This window comes from Lolium rigidum, chromosome 3 (assembly GCF_022539505.1).
Source record: "Lolium rigidum isolate FL_2022 chromosome 3, APGP_CSIRO_Lrig_0.1, whole genome shotgun sequence".
Classification (NCBI taxonomy): domain Eukaryota; kingdom Viridiplantae; phylum Streptophyta; class Magnoliopsida; order Poales; family Poaceae; genus Lolium; species Lolium rigidum.
Window position 1 is genome coordinate 155,520,980 of NC_061510.1, and position 21,306 is coordinate 155,542,285.

At 43.2% G+C, this 21,306-nt stretch overlaps 2 protein-coding genes across 2 annotated transcripts; both read right to left on the reverse strand.

The window, feature by feature from the left end:
- Positions 1 to 6,896: 6,896 nt before the first annotated feature.
- On the reverse strand, positions 6,897 to 9,310 carry LOC124695708 (probable inactive receptor kinase RLK902). The gene is made up of 2 exons (XM_047228530.1): positions 7,541 to 9,310; positions 6,897 to 7,450 (listed from the first exon to the last, which is right to left on the reverse strand). The coding sequence occupies exons 1-2, from the start codon at positions 9,006 to 9,008 to the stop codon at positions 6,897 to 6,899; spliced, it is 2,022 nt and encodes a 673-aa protein (XP_047084486.1). The 5' UTR covers positions 9,009 to 9,310.
- Positions 9,311 to 10,636: 1,326 nt separating this feature from the next.
- Positions 10,637 to 18,622, reverse strand: LOC124702540 (zinc finger CCCH domain-containing protein 15 homolog). Its single transcript, XM_047234686.1, has 2 exons — positions 18,492 to 18,622; positions 10,637 to 10,813 (listed from the first exon to the last, which is right to left on the reverse strand). The coding sequence occupies exons 1-2, from the start codon at positions 18,612 to 18,614 to the stop codon at positions 10,679 to 10,681; spliced, it is 258 nt and encodes an 85-aa protein (XP_047090642.1). The 5' UTR covers positions 18,615 to 18,622; the 3' UTR covers positions 10,637 to 10,678.
- Between the last annotated feature and the right edge of the window lie 2,684 nt (positions 18,623 to 21,306).

The following is a 21,306-nucleotide window of genomic DNA, read 5'->3' on the forward strand; positions in this document are numbered from 1 at the left end:
CAACAAATTAGGAACGCTGCAATGAGCGGTAATAATTTTATCGGATTTCTGAATGTAGCATGTTAAGCACAGTGGGACATTAGAGGAATGAAAGCTTATGGAACATGTTTCATATCTTGGCCATCGTTACTATAAAGAGCTTTCTTGTATTTATTCTTTATCTCTATCTTTAGAGGTTACATCCAACTATCGCTGTCATATTTATTCAACTAGATTACCAATCTAAATAAACGAAACAAAAATTAAAGCAAGCAAAGTTGTATCTGAATTAGTATAGTCTTAATCTCAATGGTGAACATTTAAGAAACATAATAAGTTTGTTGGTACTTGGGTATATACGTATGCCCATTTTCACCACAATATGTTTGGTCCCTTATTATATTCATGTATTGGGAGTTGGTGTTTCATGATGAACTTTAATTCTTTTGTTCTATTAATGAATAATTGTACTTCCCCGCAAAAAAATGAATAATTGTACTATGTGTGAAATTTAGAGCATTGTAGAAGCCATATTTGAACTTTTTTGTTCCAATTAGCCAACAAATGTAATGATAATCAATAATCACTAGAATGATGATTCTACTCATTTTTATGCAACTATAAAGGTAGCATGCAAAAGTTGTGCATGTTTTCTTTGCAAATGATGTAGAGTACAAGTTGATGACATATTCACTACTTGGCAGCGCAGGGAGGCTCAGACAAGAAAAATAGAAGATTTAGATATATCATAATATATTGCGCAGGTAGAGGACTGCTCTCATGGGATCACCATGTATGTTTATTTTTAGAGAGTACATTCAGAACTTGAGATAGCACTGAATGGGATAATGATTTCTGACAGGTTAACTAATTACAAACTAATACTACATGACAAGAATAATTAGTTGGGTACATATTTTTATAAATATATTTTAAGCAAAGTAGCATCATATTTTTCAACTATATAGATATCTACTTCTATAAGCCTATTGTATTATGTTTGCATTAATAGCTAGATAAATTTTTAAAAGCCCGTAGCAACGCACGGGCATTCAACTAGTTGTGATGGTGTGTCAGCTCGACCTAATTTGTCCTTCTTTCCCCAAGAAATCAGAGCTCGTCTTCCTTGACCCTTATTTAAAGCTTTTCTGTTGTATTGTGTTCCGAAATCTATTTACCTGTTGTACTATGGAAGGAGTCCTAGCGGACTATGGTATGCCAAACGTGCTAGACGTAGCACAGTACAACTCTATTTCGTGTCCGCCAAGAAAGAGAGTTGTTTGCCCCTATATATAGTCCAAGGTAGTCATAGAATAGATGAGAGAGAGTTTCTCCATATTGATAGCACGTAGAGGGTCTGTCCTCTCGTGTATTGTACTACTCCTCCAATTATAGTGATACGCCGCCGGGCGTTCCGTGGTTTTTCCCGTTTGGGTTTTCCACGTAAAAAATCTGTGTTCTTGTTCTTCGTTTGATCTACTTTTATTTGCGCGATTTTGTAACAAGTGGTATCAGAGCACAAGGTTTCGAGATTGATTTGCTGCCCCGGGAGATTTTCCGCTGTGCTCCTGGGGCAGCACCACGTTTCGTTTTGGATCAACAATCTGCAGTCATGCGGTATCAAGCACTTTCATCAGATCAGAGCCACGTTGTGGTTTCGTGAGATCTGATTGTATTTTTTTTCCCATCGGCGTTCTGTGTGCCGCCTCGTGCATCTAAATCGCTTTTGCCGAGATCGACAGAAGCTACGTTGCCGTTTCGTGATCCGTTGTTCTGCTATCGCACGGATCTGCTGATCTGTTTTCGTGCGGCCTTGTCTGGTTCTGCCGCCGCGCGTGGATGCAGGTGAAGTACGTGCCAGATCGGGTTGCGAATTTGGATCGGGTTGAAGATGTATGTGCGTGCGTGGGTGTCAACCACCACACGGATCAAGCCCCGAAGTAAAGTAAGTCTGGGATTGTTCACCGTGAGGCATTAATTAATCTGTGAAGGATCAAGTATTGAGGGAAAAGCAGCAGCGTGTACCAGGTCCCGATTTGCTCTTTCAAGATGGAGGAGATATGCTTCCCTAGCTCTCGTCAAGTTCCCAGGCAAGGTGCTATCTGTTTACAGTTTTTGCTCTGCAATTCTACATAGAATTTTTCTTTGGCATGTACTACTTTGTGATCACAGTTTTATCGATTCATGGATATTATGAAGTACGATGTTCAGCTGTTGTATTATGACACAAAGTTTTCATGCAAAGTCGAGATGTGAGCATTGTTTGGCGCAAGCCAATTATGAGGGTACACTAAATATTTTTGGAAATAAGCATGTTGTTGTTTGGACTAGCGAGGAGAAAAAGAAAGGATTTCCACGCCACATATGTTCGATGATTTGCTATTGATATGATCATCATTTTTTTGATAGTTTTCAGTTCAAGGTGGAGTTGAATTGTAGCCTGCCGGGAGATATTATGGATCCGAATTTTAGATGTTATGTTGCTGCAATTATATGAAGAACACAATTCAGTTATCGAGAAAAAAAAATTGAGAAGGTAATTTTATGCCTGTTGGTAGCCAGCATTATACTCTTTGCTCTCCGAGTTTTTGCTGTTATGCATGTGAAGGTTTTGCTTTGTTACTTAAGTTCGTGATGTGGATTGTTTGAGGTGCAAGAAGGAGATTTGTTTTCTGCTAGATACTACAATATTTAGTACTGTTAAGTTTTCAGTGCAATTCAGTTGTCTATGCTCTTTCAAGAGAGGTCTAGTGCAGAGTTAAAGCTTCGTTGCATGTTTGAGGTTCCATCATCCGACAGTTGTTCTACAGAGACAATTTTTGATCATGTCATGGATTTCCATTAGCCATTTGAAGTCGGCACTTTTGGGTGTACGTGATGCCATCCGTACCAGATGCTCTTGCATGAGTATGTTTGCCGAGGTTTGTGCTTTCAGTTTTGTAGCACATTCAGATTCCATGAGATGAGTTCTTCACAATGTTATGTGCACGAAGATGTTGCACTATGAGCTATGCGCTCGTTCAGGCACCACAGGAGATATGATGACTTATGTCATTTGATGTTTGACCAGTTTTAGTTTTTCTTTGAGGTCAGTGGCACAGACTCAGACTTTTGCTGGGATTTTACAGGATACCCAGGTTCATATGTCTGCTTTGTTGACAGCTGTGTTGTTTTCTGGACGACCCAAGATTGATTTGCTCAATTTAACTTCATGAGAAGTTTATTAGTCCTATGGACGTTTCAAGGCACAAGGATTACTTGTGATGACTTTAGTTGAGGAGTTCAATGCTATCTATGACTGTTGCAAGGGATTTCGGCTCAAGGTTAAGTTTGTTGTATTGTGTTCCAAAATCTGTTTACCTGTTGTACTATGGAAGGAGTCCTAGTGGACTATGGTATGCCAAACGTGCTAGACGTAGCACAGTACAATTCTATTTCGTGTCTGCCAAGAAAGAGAGTTGTTTGCCCCTATATATAGTCCAAGGTAGTCATAGAATAGATGAGAGAGAGTTTCTCCATATTGATAGCACGTAGAGGGTCTGTCCTCTCGTGTATTGTACTACTCCTCCACCGCCGGGCGTTCCGTGGTTTTTCCCGTTTGGGTTTTCCACGTAAAAAATCTGTGTTCTTGTTCTTCGTTTGATCTACTTTTATTTGCGCGATTTTGTAACATTTTCCGAGTTTGCGGAGACGTTCTGCAACTTCCAACATCTCAGGACGTTTGTTGAGTTCCATTTTCAAGCATTTACCTGCCAATTTAGCAATGTCATCGAAAGTTTTCATGTCATTCGATGTTGCAATTTCAGGATCAAACATCTCCCTCACACTCCTAAACCCTTTTGAAAGAGCTTCAGTAAAACTTCCAACCAAGCCAATCTCCCCACCCTCTGTTCTTGCTTTTTTTCTGGTTATCAGTTCCAGGAGCACAACTCCAAAACTATAAACATCACTCTTGGCTGTAAGGCGACCAGTCTGAGCAAACAGAGGGTCCATGTAGCCTAGACTTCCTATCACATTTAAAGTGTACAGAGTATTTTCAGTGTTGACTAGTCTTGATATTCCAAAGTCTAATATTTTTGCTCTGAGCCCATCATCCAGAAGTATATTAGCAGGCTTGATGTCACCATGAATGACCTGAGTATACATTTGCGAATGCATATATCCCAGCGCTTCTGCGCATTCAATGGCAATTCTTAGCCGTGTATCCAAAGCGATGGCAATACTATCTTGGTGAAGGATGTTACTCAGATTTCCTTTAGGAATATATTCTGTGACCACCATTAGGCCATTTTATCTACACAGTAGCCGACTAATCTGACTACATTATTATGATTGATTTCATGGTGGACGGTCAACTCTTTGGCATGATTTTCTTTTACATTGCCGATGAACTTCTTGACTGCAACCATACTTTTGTCCTGAAGGACGCCTTTATAAACATCTCCAAAGGCACCTCTACCGAGTATATATAGTTTCATAGTTGTTGGTAAATATTTTTATCTCATCTTCTGTGAAACATTTCACGTTATGATTTCTAAGCGCAATCCATTTCGATCTATGCTCTTCTTGGATAAGTTCTGTTACTATATTTTCTGGATGATCCATCTTTGTAAGTAGCTAGGAACTTACTGCTGGAGGACAGCTTGACCTTGAAAATAGTTTTGACAGTGCTAAAAGTCAAAATGAATCTAACAAATAAATGAGGAAAGAACTAAAAAAAATATACGAAAGAGTGCTTAATTTAATTGGAAATCTTCCATGATTGATAGGGATTTCCGATGCCCACTCGGCAACAGAGATGTTGCTTATACTCCATTAAAGTACATTTAGGAAAACATCTCCTCTAGCTGCCGAATATCACCAAGCTAGGCTGTAGATAATTACATAACACTGCAGAGAATCATTTGTGTTTGCACATGGACTGCATCGGGAGAGGAAGTACAACGTAGGAGAGATAATTATAATTTATTGTTCATTTCTGCTGTGGATATTTAATAACAGCTTCATGATACGATTTTGATAATTCTACATAATTGCTTCCTTACAGAGGAAATGAAACAACGTTTTGAACATGAAGAAAACAAGTTGGAATCAGCTAAGCCTAACTGAAGAATTTAATTCGAACTGCTAATCTACTGGGGGGGAAATCAGAGACAGGACTACAAGTGTAGTAAAGACTTAGAGATGGGCATGGTTGAACCAAACATACCGAATGGAAGTCGTGACAGAGTCAATAGAGCCTTCTATTGTTACTGGTCGCGCAGATAACCGTGGAATGGATCGAGAAAAAAGAAGAGATAGCAGATGAGCGCCTCACCGTCAAAAGTTCTCCCTGCCATTGGATTCTGGTCTCATTGCAAATGAAAAATGACAACCTAACCAACTTAGATACCGCAATATGCACGGGTAGATTTTGACTTTAGGACAATGAGAAAAATTCCATCTCTTGTTTTATACAGGACCTTTTTTTATGCTGAAGTTGTCACTTATATATAGGGCATATACACTGGTCGACAGTGTTGATACTGTTTTTCTTTCTTTTAAATACTACTACTGTTTTAGTCGTAAATGCGTGACATCCTAGCAAGTGCGTAATAGACCTTATCTAACATTGACTACTTCTATAAAAATCTTCAAAATGTTCTTTCACTTAAACAATATAGAAATTAATGGTGAGATTTTGTTTTGTTAGAGAGGGTGTCAAAGTCTTGAACGCTATAATATTTGGTATCTTTCTTAAGTGCATAGTTCCAGGCATACACCTATTTCAAATGAGAATTGAAACCATATCATATACCACTGACCAGGATTTAGTTCTCTAACTTTAGATGGTGGCCTTTCGTTATACCATTTTTTTTTCTTGAGACTGTCAATTTTAGCCAAATGACAGTCAATCTATCTCCAACTTATGTTCATTTTCGGGTGTTCAGCCCATTGAGGAGTACAGGTACGTATTCAGCAGCCGAAAGCGTATATTATTTACACACCTTATGGACGGCACACCGCACACATCATGTTCAGCATTCTGTGAAATCTGAAGATTGCCTCCACGAACCGAGGTGTACCATTCGTAACAATTACGAAACAAGATTGTAGAGTACTGTCTCCGTCTCTATTTATCTGTAGCAAAACATTGTACACATTACAAAGGCCCAAGCGGCTCGTGCAAACTCTCACGGCGGCTTTGAAAGTGAGACGCCATACATTCATACTCTGCATATCTGCAAACGTGGCCACATTAGTAAATCTTGTTGTCAAACCCTAAGGTTCGTGCTGGAACAGCTCTTGGCCATTCATTTCCACTGCTCCTGAAGCTATACCTGCGGCTCGCTTCTGAGCTGCTTCAGCTTTCTGTGTATCAGTAAGTTCAGAACAAACAAATATGAGCAACGTTGTCTTACTAAAGGCATCTCTAACGGAGCGACGCAAACGGCTGGAGAGGGTTGCACAGGATATATACAGCCAGTTCAGCTATCGTTTTGATCATAGATTAATAAGTTAGTGTAGAGTCAACGCATGTTTTCTTTTGCTTCTTTTAGATGGTTGATATATGTATTGACCCTGAGTGATTCATAAGTTTTTTGCTATAAGAACCATACTTCTAATAATACAATAAAAGCTGTATGCATCGATCCATGTAGAGGCTAAGGCTTGGTGCTCCATTTCAAGAGAAAAAATCGGCGGCTCTGTTATGAGCTATTGAAGCTTTCTGGACAGCTTCCTCTGCATCCTGAAAACGTATAGAGGGCTCTAATTCTTTACATTTATTTGCAGCTAAGTTGATAGAATTATCAACCCAACAGTGCAGAGTGTATATGCAAATGCGTACGACAGCCCATAGATTACAAGATTACAATAAAAATATATCTTTTCAGGGAAGTAGACTCCAGAATAACCGGCATGCGACATTGTAGGCCTCAAGTTGTCATCTCCTCGATATGCTGCACCACATCATGGATTGTAGGCCTCAACTTGGCATCTTCGCTGCTGCAATTTATGCCAAGCAACAGGAGTCGCACCATAAATTCATCTTCACCTTCCGCGTGCTGCCGTGCTAGGAGCTGCATGTCAATCACCTTCGCCCTCCACTTCCGGCGTCCAACGGAACGCACCCACCATGGCAAATATGCACCCTCCTCCGCATGTTCTGTCCTCCTTAGAGGAGGCTTGCCGGTGAGAAGCTCTAGCATTAGCACACCAAAACTGTAGACGTCAGCTTCCTGAGAGACCCAATTAGCGTCGGTGATCTCAGGCGCGCTGTAGCCGGAGACACCAGGGAACAAGCCAAGGGTCGTCAGGCCATGCTCCAACAAGCTTGCACCATAGTTACGTTTGAGTATGACGTTCGACGAATTGATGTTGCCGTGGCAGCTCGATGGCCCGACTGAGTGGATGTACGCCACACCGCGCGCAGCAGCAAGCGAAATGGCTACACGCTGTTTCAAGTCCAGCGGACATGGGCCTCCCTCTCCTGCATCCACACATCACCAACTATTGACGCATCAAAAATAATTAGCAGAAAAAATTGTAAAGGCAAACATATACTAGAACTGTACAGTACCGTAGAGAGCTTGTTCTAGGCTGGTGAAGCTATCGTACATTAGCAGAATCTCATTCTTGTCATAGTAATACGCCTGCAGTGGCACGATGTGTTCACTCTGGATGGCGCCAATCATCGTGGCACGCTGCTCAAACTCGGCCTTCGACAAGTCCGCTCCCTTAACCCGTTTCACAGCCAACTTGACTCCATTCTCACGTAGCGTCAACCTGTACATACTTCCACCTGTATAACCGCCAGCCGGCGCCTGAAGCAAATCAACCAGCTCTAGCAAATTATCTGTCGCTGTCGAGCTCAAGCGAAAATTCCCCACATAGTGAATTGTGCCACTCCTCTCTTGTGATGGTGCCACTTCAACTTGAGCTGCAGTTCTTACGCTCTGGCTGCGACTATTGCTTTCTTGTGATGGTGCCACTTTAGCTGGAGCTGCAATTCTCACGCTTTGGCTGCGAATGTTGCTTTCTTGTGATGATTTCGTCTGGGCCTGGGCTGGCTTGTATCTTCTTCCCCAGGAAAACCGAGCTGTCCTTTCATGTGCAGCATTTCTAAGCTTGCGAAGACGTTCTGCAACTTCTAACATGTCAGGACGTTTGTCGAACTCCAATCTCAGACATTTACCTGCCAACTTTGCAATCTCTTCAACAGTCTTCAGGTCGCCAGGGATTGCAATTTCCGCATCAAACATCTCCCTCACCCTCCTAATGCCTTTTGCAAGAGATTGAGTAAAAATTTTAACCAAGCCAACATCTCCATCATCTGTTTTCGCTTTTTTTCTAGTAATCAATTCCACAAGTACAACCCCGAAACTATAAACATCACTCTTTGGTGTGAGCCGACCATCCAGAGCAAACAATGGGTCCATGTAACCTATACTTCCTATCACATTTAGAGTGTATAGAGTATTTTCTGTGTTGACCAGCCTTGATATTCCAAAGTCCGATAATTTCGCATTTAGCCTGTCATCTAAGAGTATATTAGCAGGCTTGATATCACCATGAATAACTCGAGTATACATTTGTGAATGCATATAGCACAATGCCTCCGCACACTCAATGGCAATTCTGAGTCTAGTATCCAAGGGGATGGGAGTATTCTCCCGGTGAAGGGCGTCGCTTAAGTTCCCTTTAATAACATACTCGGTGACCATCATTAGGGCATTTTCATCTGCGCAGTAGCCGACCAGTCTGACTACGTTCTTGTGATTGATTTCACTATGGACGGTCAACTCTTTGGCAAAGTCTTCTTTTACATTGTGGATAAACCTCTTCACTGCAACAATACTTTGGTCCTCAAGAACTCCTTTGTAAACTTCACCAAAGGAACCTTTGCCAAGCATAGTTTCAAAGTTGTTGGTTATTCTTATTATCTCATCTTCTGTGAAACATTTCACATTGTGATTGCTATGTGCGATCCACTTTGATCTATGATCCTCTTGTATTAGTTGACTTATCGTATTTTCTGGACGATCCATCTTGGAAGAATGGGAACTATTCAGCTACTGTTGTATTGAGGGCGGAAGTTGACCTATGTCAAAGAAATAGTTTTGTTAGGAAAGTCATTATGCAAGGCAACAATTAAATGAACCACTAGAAGTGTTATATTTTAACCACTTTGCTAATTCATATTTGAATGAGAATTGCATTAGAGCCCAATCAACTCCTTAGTTGTTGGATGTTATGTGAACATTGGTGAATTGCATTATGATTGCAATTGAAAATTTTCCAATTGCAACTGAATTCAACTGATTCTTTTCCTAATTGCTTACTGGTTGCAACTGAATTTTGTTCACTTTAAATTGACTTTTTTCCAGTTGCACAGCATCATGGTGCAACTGAACATTTTCGAGCTGCACTATGGTTATAACTGAATTTGTGTTTTTTTTGGAAATTTAAAACCACTCTATTAAGCAAAAAGCAAGCCGCCTCATTAAAAATCTTCCAGCCCCCTTAGATACCCTGAAAGAAAATTTGTGTTTTTAAATAAAGGTGACGACATTAGAATGAGAATTAAGTTAATTCTCATTACAATGAGCATTAGGTGGACCCTTAATTTAAGGGGTCAATTAGTGTCATTGTATGCATCCTTCATTTCACAACAAGGTATTGTCTTGACATTAATATATTATTTTTATCCAAAAATGGATATGCATCGATTTATAGTCGAAACATATCCCCATTGTGTTGCTTATACTCTATTGGAGATCATTTGATCATAAAACATCTCCTCTAGTAGATGAGCAAATGGGATTAATGGGTTTTATGATAATCACAATATTTTTAATATCCCATTTGAATTCTTCTGTTTTGCATATAAAATATTAACAACACAAGAGAACAACGTGCATAAATCGGCTTAAACATGGAACTGGAAGAATTAGGGAGCCAAAATGCCAATCTATCGAAATATTGACAAGCTGTAAAGATGGCCAGGATTGAGTTGAGCCCTACATACCTCTTTCGTAGTTGTTGCGCACATCACCCTGGGAAGGATCTGGAAGAAAGCTAGCAGAATAGATAGCGTGTTTTGAATTTTCTATAAAGAGAAGAAAAGATAGTGTGTAGCAGCAGCATAGCTAGTATCGCCTGAATTTATGTAGGCCGGCCGCGAACTGAGTCAAGGTCAAGCAACGGCGGAGAGGGCGAATACGGATGGGTGGCAATATTCAGATCAGATACAGCGATGGGTGGCAGTACTCAGATCAGATACAGCCGTACAAGAAGCTTGTTTTTCACGCACCTTTTCTAGAAGAGGCAGGAGCCCGTAATAAGTGCATTCCTCTGCTACACATGCACTGATGTAGAGTGCTCTTTGCCAACGCCGACACATGGTGTTGCGATGACTCGTTCCCGACGTTGGCTCTTTCTTGTTCGGAGAGGGCGATGTTGGCCTAACAAAGTTGATAACGAGTGAGGGTGCATTCATACACATGCACAGTAGACAATTGTACGAAACAACCGAAACATGTGAGATACAGTACGATGAAAGATTGTGGGTACTGTTTCCGTACGTCTGCATTTATCTGCTTTAGAGCATCGTACAGATTCCATAAAAGAAAGTTCTAGAGGCATATGCAAAACACTTTTGGAGGATTTCGACCACAGCATACATGCTCTTATTTTTAGTTTCCAGAAATTTGTCATCTCAGTAAATGTTGTTGTCAAACACCCAGGGTTCGTGCTGAAACAGCTCTCGGCCATTCATTTGCACTGCTCCTGAAGCTATATCGGCGGCTCGTTTCTGGGCTGCTTCAGCTTTCTGTGCAGCTTCCTGTGCATCCTGAAGTTCAGAAGAAACAAAAAAGTTACTCAAACAGTCAAGAATGATGACGATGCTGACCAACGAAAATACAAATATTGGCATATGTCAGCATCATTGTTGAAGTTCGCATGAAACACTTACAAGGGATCGCTCAAACAGTCAAGAATGATGACGATGCTGACCAACGAAAATACAAATATTGGCATATGTCAGCATCATTGTTGAAGTTCGCATGAAACACTTACAAGGGATCGCAAACAATCAAGCCACATTCTTTTAAAGAGCTATGCATAATTAGAACAAAAACAGTTTCACGGTGAAACTATATAGTAACCACATCATACATCATCTAGAAAAAAACCACCTTAGTGCTCCTCTGCATTCGAAATAGCATAAAACAACAACCATCAAACTCATATAAGACACAGTTCGAGTTACTAATTTCATACTCGAGGGCATAATTAGTATATAGAAGCACATTACTTTTGACTGAGCAAGCAACATCCACAATAACCTGAAGAAGTCCTCCAACATAAAAAGAAATGGACTAGTAATTTTAGGTTACAACTTGCAATAATAATATAAGAGAAGTGTCCAAGAACAGAATATGAATATTGCAACTCTCAAACATCTTTATCGTCTGATTGTGGAAGACTACCAGCAAAATAAAATGCGCAAACAGTGCAGTTCTCACTATAATGAATAGCTGATGCAATTTTACGAGTAAACTATGCATGAAAACTGGACCTGTACAACTACACAAATTAAAGGATAAGTGCTCTCTCAGAATTAACATAAAATCAAAGGCAGAAATATGACAGATCCATGACAATTACCCAGGCAATTGACAATAAGGTAATGAATAATCTAGAATAGAACAAAAACAGCCTGCATATCTCCGGCAGCTCCCCAGGGACCAGAACATTAAAAAAATGTGGATCGTTCTTCCTACACTAGCGTAGAAAATATGCAAAAAAAAAGGGGACCTGATTAAACCATTTACCCCCAAGGGTCTGATATCCATTGTCCCGAAAAACTAAAAGGTTGATAATTTTGCAGTTAACCACTCAAGTAGATCCATTCAACATGATGAAGAAAAGTATCTCTACTATTATAAAGAGGCACTTGGTCTGTACATCACTCTCCTCCTTCCTACCCCGCCTGCGATCCCCGAACATCCAGTGCCAAAAAAAATAGGGCATGGAAAAACCATCGCGAGAAACAGTAGGAAGAAAAACAAAACCAGCAACCAACAGTGACCCACTACGCATGACTCCCAACAGCCCGAGGCAAGAAAATACGCACGCCCTAGGAAATTCTCCACGCACCACGGGCCAAAACTACCTTCCCGACGCGTGACCTCATCCTCACGAGCCAGCGAGTCCAGTGTACGCTACTCCGCTGCTTCTACTTCCTCCTCCTCCACCACAGAGGCGGCCTCGTGCTCCACACTGATGGGTCTCCCAGATGGGATGCCGTGTCTGACCCTGCCACCGCCTATGCCGCCATGCCCACATCCTGGTCGCAGAAGAGCGCTTCTACTCTTTGACGCTTGCAGACACAAGAAGTACCGCTGCCGTCTCCACACGGAGGAGGAGTCCCCGTGCCGCTCAAGCTATGGAGGGCACTCTTCCCACTCCTCTCCGTCCTAAGCCATCTCTGTTGGTCATGGGAAGACCGGAACCTTGACCTCGACGATGTCTCTGACTGTGCCCTGCGCCTAAGCCTGTAGAAGAGAGCTTCGCCTCTGCTCCCTGCACTGCCTTCTGTTTGTTCTGGATTGACGGTGTAGCAACGTTGAAAGAGATACATGGGAGGCCGAGGTTGTCGAGGGGCCTTCATCGATCTAACGGCTTGAAGTGGTGTGCCAGCATGTCCTACTCCAGAATACGCTTGGGTGTAGCCACGGTCAAGGTTGTGAAGCCAGCGTGGCCTTCTCCTCTCCCTGCTCCTCTTCTCACTGCAGGCTGCAGCGGCTGCCGCGTTAGCTCTGGTGCAGCAAGCAGCTCAGCAATGGGGAGCAGCAGAAACTGCTAATTCATCACGGAAAGAAGCTTCCAACAAAACTAGTACTGGCGATCATCAACAGGATCTGTTCTGGCGTGATTTTCTTATCCTTTTATATTCGTTTGATTTGATAGATGGACATGTGCGAACAATCACGCTTCGTCTTAATTCCACTATCTGATACTCCTAATTTGTGCATGCAAGGTCAATAATACAAATTTACTGAATTCACAAATGCTGGTTGTGAGGGAATTTACAAACAGTTAAAGGCTCTGGTGGTGTATATCCAAACACTACATTACTTCTCCCTACAAAGTGCCTGACAAAATACCTGTCACCACAAGATTGAGAAATATCATGGCTTGTGCTGTGAAAACTTGCATGCAGGTCTCCTGTAGTCCTGTGGATGCATATAAGGACCACCCAACCAACTAACCGCTGCGATGTGCAAGGCTGTCCTATCATAGTTGCAGACAAAGCAAGTTTTGGCAATGAATTATAGAAACACAAGATGACTGGTACAGTTTTGCAGAATTAGCATTCTTTTGGCTCCAAGTATGTGTGTGACCTTGATCAAACTCCATGATTTTTAGTTGTACAAACTCCATTGTTTATTGACATCCATGTATGCAGCCGCGGAGCTTTAAAAGAATTGTTGGGCAGGCCAAGCTAAAGTAGATCATAAAATTTTCAAAATATGAACCATATAGGAGCACTACAGTATGCAACTAGGGATTAGTCAATATTCAACTGTGCCTGTGCGGCTGTGCCGATGTGCGGTCTTGGAGTGAGTAGCAGCTGCAGGCTTGCAGCAGGACATCAGAGAAGACAGAGGACAAGGTGCGCCGCGGTGCACTTTGCCTAGGGAGTAGGGACTGGGCCACCAGCCGTCTGTGCCTAGGGCTTGGGGCCTGAGCGCCCTCGCCGGCTCACCGCTGCTGGACGGTCACCACTCGCCGGATCGAGTCTCTCTGGCTGCTGGCTTCCTGCCCTAATCTAGCGCCATGGATGCGCCGCTGACAACGAGTCGAGGACCATGACGTGAAACTGAATCGGGAACAGATGAACTGCCTCTCGCGTGGACAAAGTTGACCTAGTGGGCTTTACTCATAGCGGGATATGTATACGTTTTTTTTTTTCGCTCATACACTGGGTGAGCCACAGCCCGGTTGTGCCCTCACTAAGCTCCGCCCCTGTATGCATGCATATTTGTAGGAGAGACACGAGCATCAGCAATGTCAGCTCAAGAGTTAAAAGGTGCAGATAAGACCCTAAGCAGGTACTATCTTATATTCGCAGGGACAAACTTATGTGCAATGAGTTGGTAAGTTTTTGCCAGAGGATTAGTTCGTTATACTGAACTGTAGTTGCATCTTTTCTTTATAGAAAGGCAGTCATTTGTCAGAGCAAAAAGCAATGGTCAGAGATGGTTTCCACATGCTTCCTCTGTGCTTTCTCTCATGTTTTCGTTTCTTCGATCTATTGATGAACGATCCTTTCCATCAAATAGTTAATTTTACTACTGTCAATCTTTGAAGTCTGCACACAGCTGGTGTCTTTGTCATGAATATTCTTTTCCAGGTATACTTGCAACCGAAATTTGTTAAAGTGTGGGATTAGTGAGTTCATGTCTTTGTTTGTACCATTTGTTTTGGTACATGGATGATAAAAAACGAAATATTTGTTTCTCATTTGGTTTCTTTACTCGCAGGCAAAGATAAGTTTCTCCTCATGCATGAGAGAGGAAGAAAATACTCCCTCTATTTCGTTTTATTAGGTGCATAATATTTAACAAAGTAAAACATTGTACAGTTTGACAGAGGACACACCAAATAAAAAACGGAACTGAGAGAGCAATTACTAATGGGTATGACGATATGTATCATCATACTTCAGAATTCTATTGCGGTGAGGAGGAATGAAGGTGAAGAGGGTGTGCAGTGGTGGATAAGAATAGGAAGAAAGTGGGAGAAACTCTTATGTCTGTTGTGATCAGGTCGGCAAAAAAGCCTGCCGAAGGTGATGCACTGTTGGAGGATAATTCTCTTCCCACCGCCGCATAAACCGATTGGTGCACCTTCATCACCACTCTTGGCATATGCAGTGGCGGAGCCAGCCAAGCCTGATAGCCTGAATAGGGTGCGAATGCTCCTGGCTGGGATTATTTTGCCAATAAAAATAGTTGATTAATCCTCGTTATTAACTTCATGGAGAGATTTCAAGCAATGCCCGAGCAGTGGCCCAGGCATGCCGGGCTGAAGCTCCACCACTGGGCATATGTGATGTTGTGTCCATAAGTCCTATATTGACCACACTAGGATGATGTGATTAATCTGTCAGCCACCAACCATTGCTGAAGGTGATGGGAACATGTCACAAGGATGCACATGACAACATAGTGCGACAGAATGATGAAATAACAACAGCGGAATGGGGAAGCTGGTTTGGAATGAGAAAGGTACAAAGAGTGATATTCAACGGCTATGAAGTGAGAATTTGGGTCAACAGTGGCAAGGAAATTTGAAGGAAAGAAATAAGCAACAAGTAGCTTATGTTCTCTTATGAGTAAGGTGAAGATGGAGATTCAAGCAGGAAAGAAGAGCTCATGCACCGCTGCAGCTGCAGAAGGAAACTAGAGAAATTCAGTGATGCTTGCGGTTATACAGTCCAAAACCACACATGTGTCCAACTTGGCAGATATGTGTATCACTTGATTCTTATATACTCTTTTTATCCGTAGCAACGCACAGGGACCTAAAATGTACTCATGTTCCTGCAGAGATATTTATCAAATAAAATGGTCTCTTCTTGCCCCATAGGACCGATATGTGTACTATCGATGATTAAGTGGCACAGTGTTTAAACAAAATACTCATGTAGGTACCGTGTGAGCACCCTCTGGCTGCTGCTGTTCGCAGTGCCGTATCTGGAAAATTCAGGGTGGGAACCTGAAACCTGGTGACCCATTCGAAAACATGTAGCTTTAAATAAGTATAAATTACACTTTATGAATTTATAGTGTATTAATTGGCGTTGTCTGTGTTGGTCATTATTTCTATATGAATGTGGCTAGTTCTCGGTCGACCTAGAACCAACTTAATTCTCGATCACCTGATTTCATGTGTATTTCATGTGCTACTAAGGAAAAGTATGTGCAATTCTCATATACACGAATCACTATGCAAATCTAATGGTGGTAGAGCCAACCTAGAACTAACTTAATTCTCTGTAGACCTAGAACTCAGGATGTAAGTGGCTGGTCCACTGGATGATGCGGCGTTAGCCGCTTCTGCCGCATATTAGTTAACCGGATTTTGCGGCAGCCGTTTGAGGTGTTTTGCAGCCTTTTGTGGCTTGATGGCGCCGCGACGCAGCTCCGTGGTGTCTCTGGCTTGACGTACTATGCGCTCTCTCCCGGCTGCAGCTGTTCTACTCCTTTGCGATTGTTGCTGAATAGAAGCGATAAGTAACTAATCCATTCCCTCAGCGAACACACGCGCAGCAACTCTAGCTCGTCAACGTCATGTACACGTCCATCTTTGTGCACGCTCAGCGGCTCTACTGATGCCAGAATCTGGCTGGTACTTGCTAATGTATACAGGCAAGATTAGAACTCGAAATTAACATTGATCGATCGGCAGTCTCCGGCCACCTCGCTCGCGCACACATGCATGGTTGCAATTGAGGATATACTAGTGCTCTACCTGCATAAGCTCGACCTACAACTATGGAGTGTTCAGAGCCCCGGCTTCAGCAGATTATGCGGATATGTCCACTTTAGAGCATCCCCAATCGGGTTCCCCAAATGGGCCTCCAAATGAAAATGTGGGCCGCCGGGCAAAATTCAGCGCCCAGCGGCGTTCCCCAAACGCGTCTCGCGCCCGGTGCGGCCCAATTTCCTGTCTGGCGTCCCCAGGCCGTCTCCGGCCCACAAAGCATGCCCTGGGCACGGCGGACACGAGCCGCGGGTGATGTGGCGCAAGGCGGGCCACGCTTGTCAGACATAAACGGAGAGGCAGCAGCTTTTCCTTAATGGCGCGGCGGTTTTCCACGCGGAGGCAGCCGATACGCCCCGTCGGAGTTGCGCCGTACCCACGCGTCGCAGCCGCGCCTTCCCCATGCACCACCGCTCCTCCTTGCCACCATTTCCCCCTCTCCCACCTTCGTTTCCCGCCTCTTATGCCGCCTCTGCTCCGCCTATAAAACACGACCGCCGTCGGAGCTCACCACCACACTTGCCGAGCCACAATCGAGCCGTGCATATGCACAACCTCGTCGCCCTCGCCTAGCCAAAATAGTGCGCCGCCTGACAACCACGTACTCCACGCTGAGCCACAACGACCGGCAGGCGCCTTCGCCACCACAGCCGGAGCCTTCGGAGGATGAGGATCCCTGCCTGGCTGACTTCGACGAGCAGATCCTGGCCGATGCGGATCGCCGGGCCGCCGCCGGGGAAGAGGAGGACGACGAGGAGCAGCCTGCCAATCCGAAGCAGGCAGCAATCCTCGAGTCCTGCTGTTGCCCACAATCTAGAGGAGGCGAATGAGCTTCTTATCCAATGCGGCATGGAGATCTCCCGCGAGCGCCTACAGACGGAGGAGTCCGCCCGCCTCTTTGTGGAGGCCGAGAGGCAGCGGCTCATTGAGCAAAACGCCCGCACCCTTGCCGAGGAGCGCCGCCACAATGTTGTGCGGGTCGACATGAACGAGGAGTTCGCTAGCAAGCGGCAATGGGCGATGGAGCAGCACCGCGCGCGGGGGGAGGCCGAGCACAGGCGGAAGTGCGCGATGGAAGAGCGCCGCGCTCGCGAGGAGGCCTAGCACAGGTGCGAGTTCATCGCGGTGGGGCGAATTGCGAGGCGGCAGAAGCAGGAGGATGAGAGGAGGAATTGGGCGAAGACGACACCGAAGCAGGGCCGTCCCGCCCTCCTCCCGTCGACGAGTAGTGCCAACCGACGGCAAGTAGGGTAGTTGTAGTGTTGTTTTTAATTCAAACTTGTAATATATAACGAAATTTGAATGAAGATTAAGTTTCCAATCCTTTGTTTGGGGGACCCCGCTAAGCAGAGCCATTCCCAAAAAATGGCAACCCAATTCGGCGTGCCCCAAACGGTCTGTCCTGCGCTTGCGCCGAACGCCATTTGGGGAACCCGGCTGGGATGCTCTTAGCCACTTAATTTTAGCGGCTTGCCGCGACAGCCATATACACGTTTTTTCGCAGGCGGCATATGCGGATCTGTTGGACACCGCTGCCACTTACATCCTGACCTAGAACTAGCAAAAGGGTTTCTATATTGGTGGTTAACCTAGAACATAGATTGCCTTAGATTCTAAAACTACTTATATTTTGGAATGAAGTAACTATCTCTAGTTAACAGAGAACAGATCATTGGAGGATGTACAAATATTCGCCTGCATTATCTGAGATTATCTGAGATGGCTCACATGGGTGCTTCGTGATGTGACTATATTCCTTCGCCCCTTTTTTTTTTGCGGAAATATATTCGTTCGCCCATGTTCATGTAGAAGCCCTGACGATGGCAATCAGACGAGGAACAATTCTAATAACATGCTACACATCGCAACCAAGAGAACAAAGAAACATAATTGCCACATACCGGCGTGCATCTAGAGACAAGTCCGGAGCGATTTCCATGGATTAGCAAAGGGAAAGGGAAAGATGGGCAGACCTTTCGCTGCTTCCAGGAGAGGAACTGGGATGGGGTGATGGGCGGAGCCGCGCCCGCGGTTGCGGGTTGGGCAGCGGCGCGCGCCGGCGCCGGCGGCTGACTACCCTCGTCTTCTGCCCCCATCACCGGAACTTGAGAAACTCTCCGCGCACGAAGCGAAGGTGGGGATTTTTTTTTTTTTGGACATTCACGCACCGAGGGTCGATTAACAGAAGACCATCGCTGACTACAAGAATCGGCCCTAATACATGGCTCGCCAGCCTATTTCCCATGGGCCGTAGAAGGTAGAACGCATTTGGTTGGGTGTTTGGGACTAACCCATTTACGCTTTTCCCTTCTTTTCATTTGGGCCGCCTTTCATTTGTCTGTATCTGTTTTTCTTTCTTTTTATTTATTTTTCTGTTTTCATTTTTCTTTCCTTTTCTTTTCTGTTTATTTTTCTTCTTTGTTCAAATTCGAAAAAAATCAGATTCGAAAATAGATCAAATTAAAATATATTTAAATCCGAAAATAGTTCAAATTTAAAATGTCAAGTCCGAAAAATATTTAAATTTTAAAAAATTTTAAATTGGAAAAGTGTTCAAATTTAAAAATTGTTCATATTCGAAAAGTTCAAATTCAAAAAAAAATCAAAGTTTAAAAAAAAATAAAAAATCTGAAAAAATGTTCAATTTTGAAAATGTTTAGATTTCAGAAAAACTAAAATTTAAAAATTCTGGATTCAAATCGGATTTAAAAAAGAATCATTTTTGGAAAACGTAAAAAGTAAAATAGAACAGAAAAAATGAAAAAGCAAAAAATAAAATAAAATAAAAGGTGGGGGAATGTTAGGCAGGCCCAACAACGGTGTGCGGCGTCGGGTCCGTGCCGATCAGGTCGGCATACAACACCCCCCTCCTATTCGACGCATCCAGCTTAGGCGAGCGTGTGGAGGTCCTTCCTCTTATCTTCCCCTTCCTCTCAGAGCATCTCCACTTATTGACGCTCCCTGGGACGAAATTCGGTGATAAATAGCGTGGGATGGATAATTTTCGGCCTAGGAAGGCCCAGATTCCTAGCGGAGTGCCTAGGGGAACGCGGCGAAAAATTGAAATGCTAACGAAATTTGAAGAACACAATGAAATTAGGCCAAATTTAGGCTTAATTTGTACATATGAAGCGAGTTCAAAGTTTTTTGTCGGATTCTTACATATATATATGAATTCGACGTGCATACGAATAGATAGAAATGAAAAAAGGCATCTACATGCTGAAATGTTGGTACAACGTCGTGTAGTCGCCGCCGTCATCGGAGCCGTCCTCATCCTTCGACGGCGTCTCCGACGGTGGGGGCTAGCGGCTGCTCCCGTGGCCCGGGTCCCCGATGCGGTGAGGGGAACGAGGCGGCTGTGACTCCCAGTCGTCGTCATTGTCATCGAGGGCGACGAAGGCACGGCGCTGCGCGGCCCTCTCGAGCAGATGTCGATGCCGCTCTACCTCAGCCTGCTCCTACTCCGCACGCGACCAGGCTAGTGGCATGGGCGATACGTCGTTCAATTACCGCGCCATGACCGCCTCGAGGACGAAGTCATCATCGGCGTCGAGGGAGGCCCATTCAGCGGGGCTCCTTTCTTCGGCATGCGTAGGCGCCCGCTGCAGGTATCCGGCTCGCACACGGGCGGACAAGGCGAAGGGTCACGCCATTCTTTGATGAGGATCCCGCCGCGGCGGGCTCGGGTGCGCGTCGGCGATGACGTTGTGATTCCAAGTGCAGAGTGTTGTGTCAGCAGAGTATTTTCCCCACAAGGGTGACTCGAGGGTTATATCGAAATCTTGGTTAATGGAGTAAAGAGTTATCTCTCCCTCTCTTTTTCAGCAATCCTACAAAATAAAATAAAGCTCCACCGTGTGGTTGCCAAACACAAGATTTCATGTAAGTAAAAGTAAAATAAGGTAGTAACTATAGTAAAGTAAACTAAACAAGTACAGTAAACTAAGTAAAAGCGGGAAAGTTTGTTTGTTTTAGGGTTTTGAGTGCAAATAAGATAAATAAATATTTTTATATTTTCAGATTAAAATAGTGCTGCAAATAAAATAAGTAAGATAAATGCAATGGAAAGATGTTTCTTATGATTAAAGTTCACTTGACTATTCTCTCTTCTAAGTTGTAGTGGACAATAAAAATTCATAAATGAGATATAAATAATATAACTTCAACATGTGTAAGATATGCATTCATATGGCCATCACGTCCTAACATAGAGAATTAACAAAATATAGTGTAACACTCAGGTTTCCAGACGTTTGCGGGGTAGAATTAGAAAAGGGATGTGCATTGCATTGCAAAACTGGGAAAAAAATCGCGCTTATTTGCATAAAAACCTAGGATGGAACAAGTTTCTCTCTCGACACCATTTAGGGTTAGGATTTCGAGAGTGGGATAAACTTGGACATGATCTCTTTTGACTTAGGGTTTTGAGAGAACAGAAATAATTGAATTGAAAACAACATTTGAGTATTTGAATTTGAAATGAATTTGAATTGCTAATTAAACTCAAACAATACACGTTGAATAAGATTATGAATATTTCAAACAATATTGTGATATAAATATAATTCAAAAAATAAAAGATTATAAACAAGTTACAAATGGCTTGATAGAGAAACCTTGAGCTTTATTGATCATCACACAAAATGCAATGTCATTTACAATATTCAATTATATTACAATAAGCCAATTCAGAAATGAATCATAAAAAATAAAAGGAAAATTACAAGAAAATAAAATGACCTATTCTAAAACCCTAGCTACTGTCTTTGATCATCTTGATCATCC

Bases quoted from the DNA above. Each gene is read 5' to 3' on its own strand.
- LOC124695708 (XM_047228530.1), bottom strand. From the start codon at position 9,008: ATGGATCGTCCAGAAAATACGATAAGTCAACTAATACAAGAGGATCAT. The intron at 7,451-7,540 runs GTACTGTACAGT...GTGTGGATGCAG, and splicing joins CCTAGAACAAGCTCTCTACG to GAGAGGGAGGCCCATGTCCG.
- LOC124702540 (XM_047234686.1), bottom strand. From the start codon at position 18,614: ATGGGGGCAGAAGACGAGGGTAGTCAGCCGCCGGCGCCGGCGCGCGCC. The intron at 10,814-18,491 runs GTCTGCCCATCT...TCTGAACTTCAG, and splicing joins TCTCCTGGAAGCAGCGAAAG to GATGCACAGGAAGCTGCACA.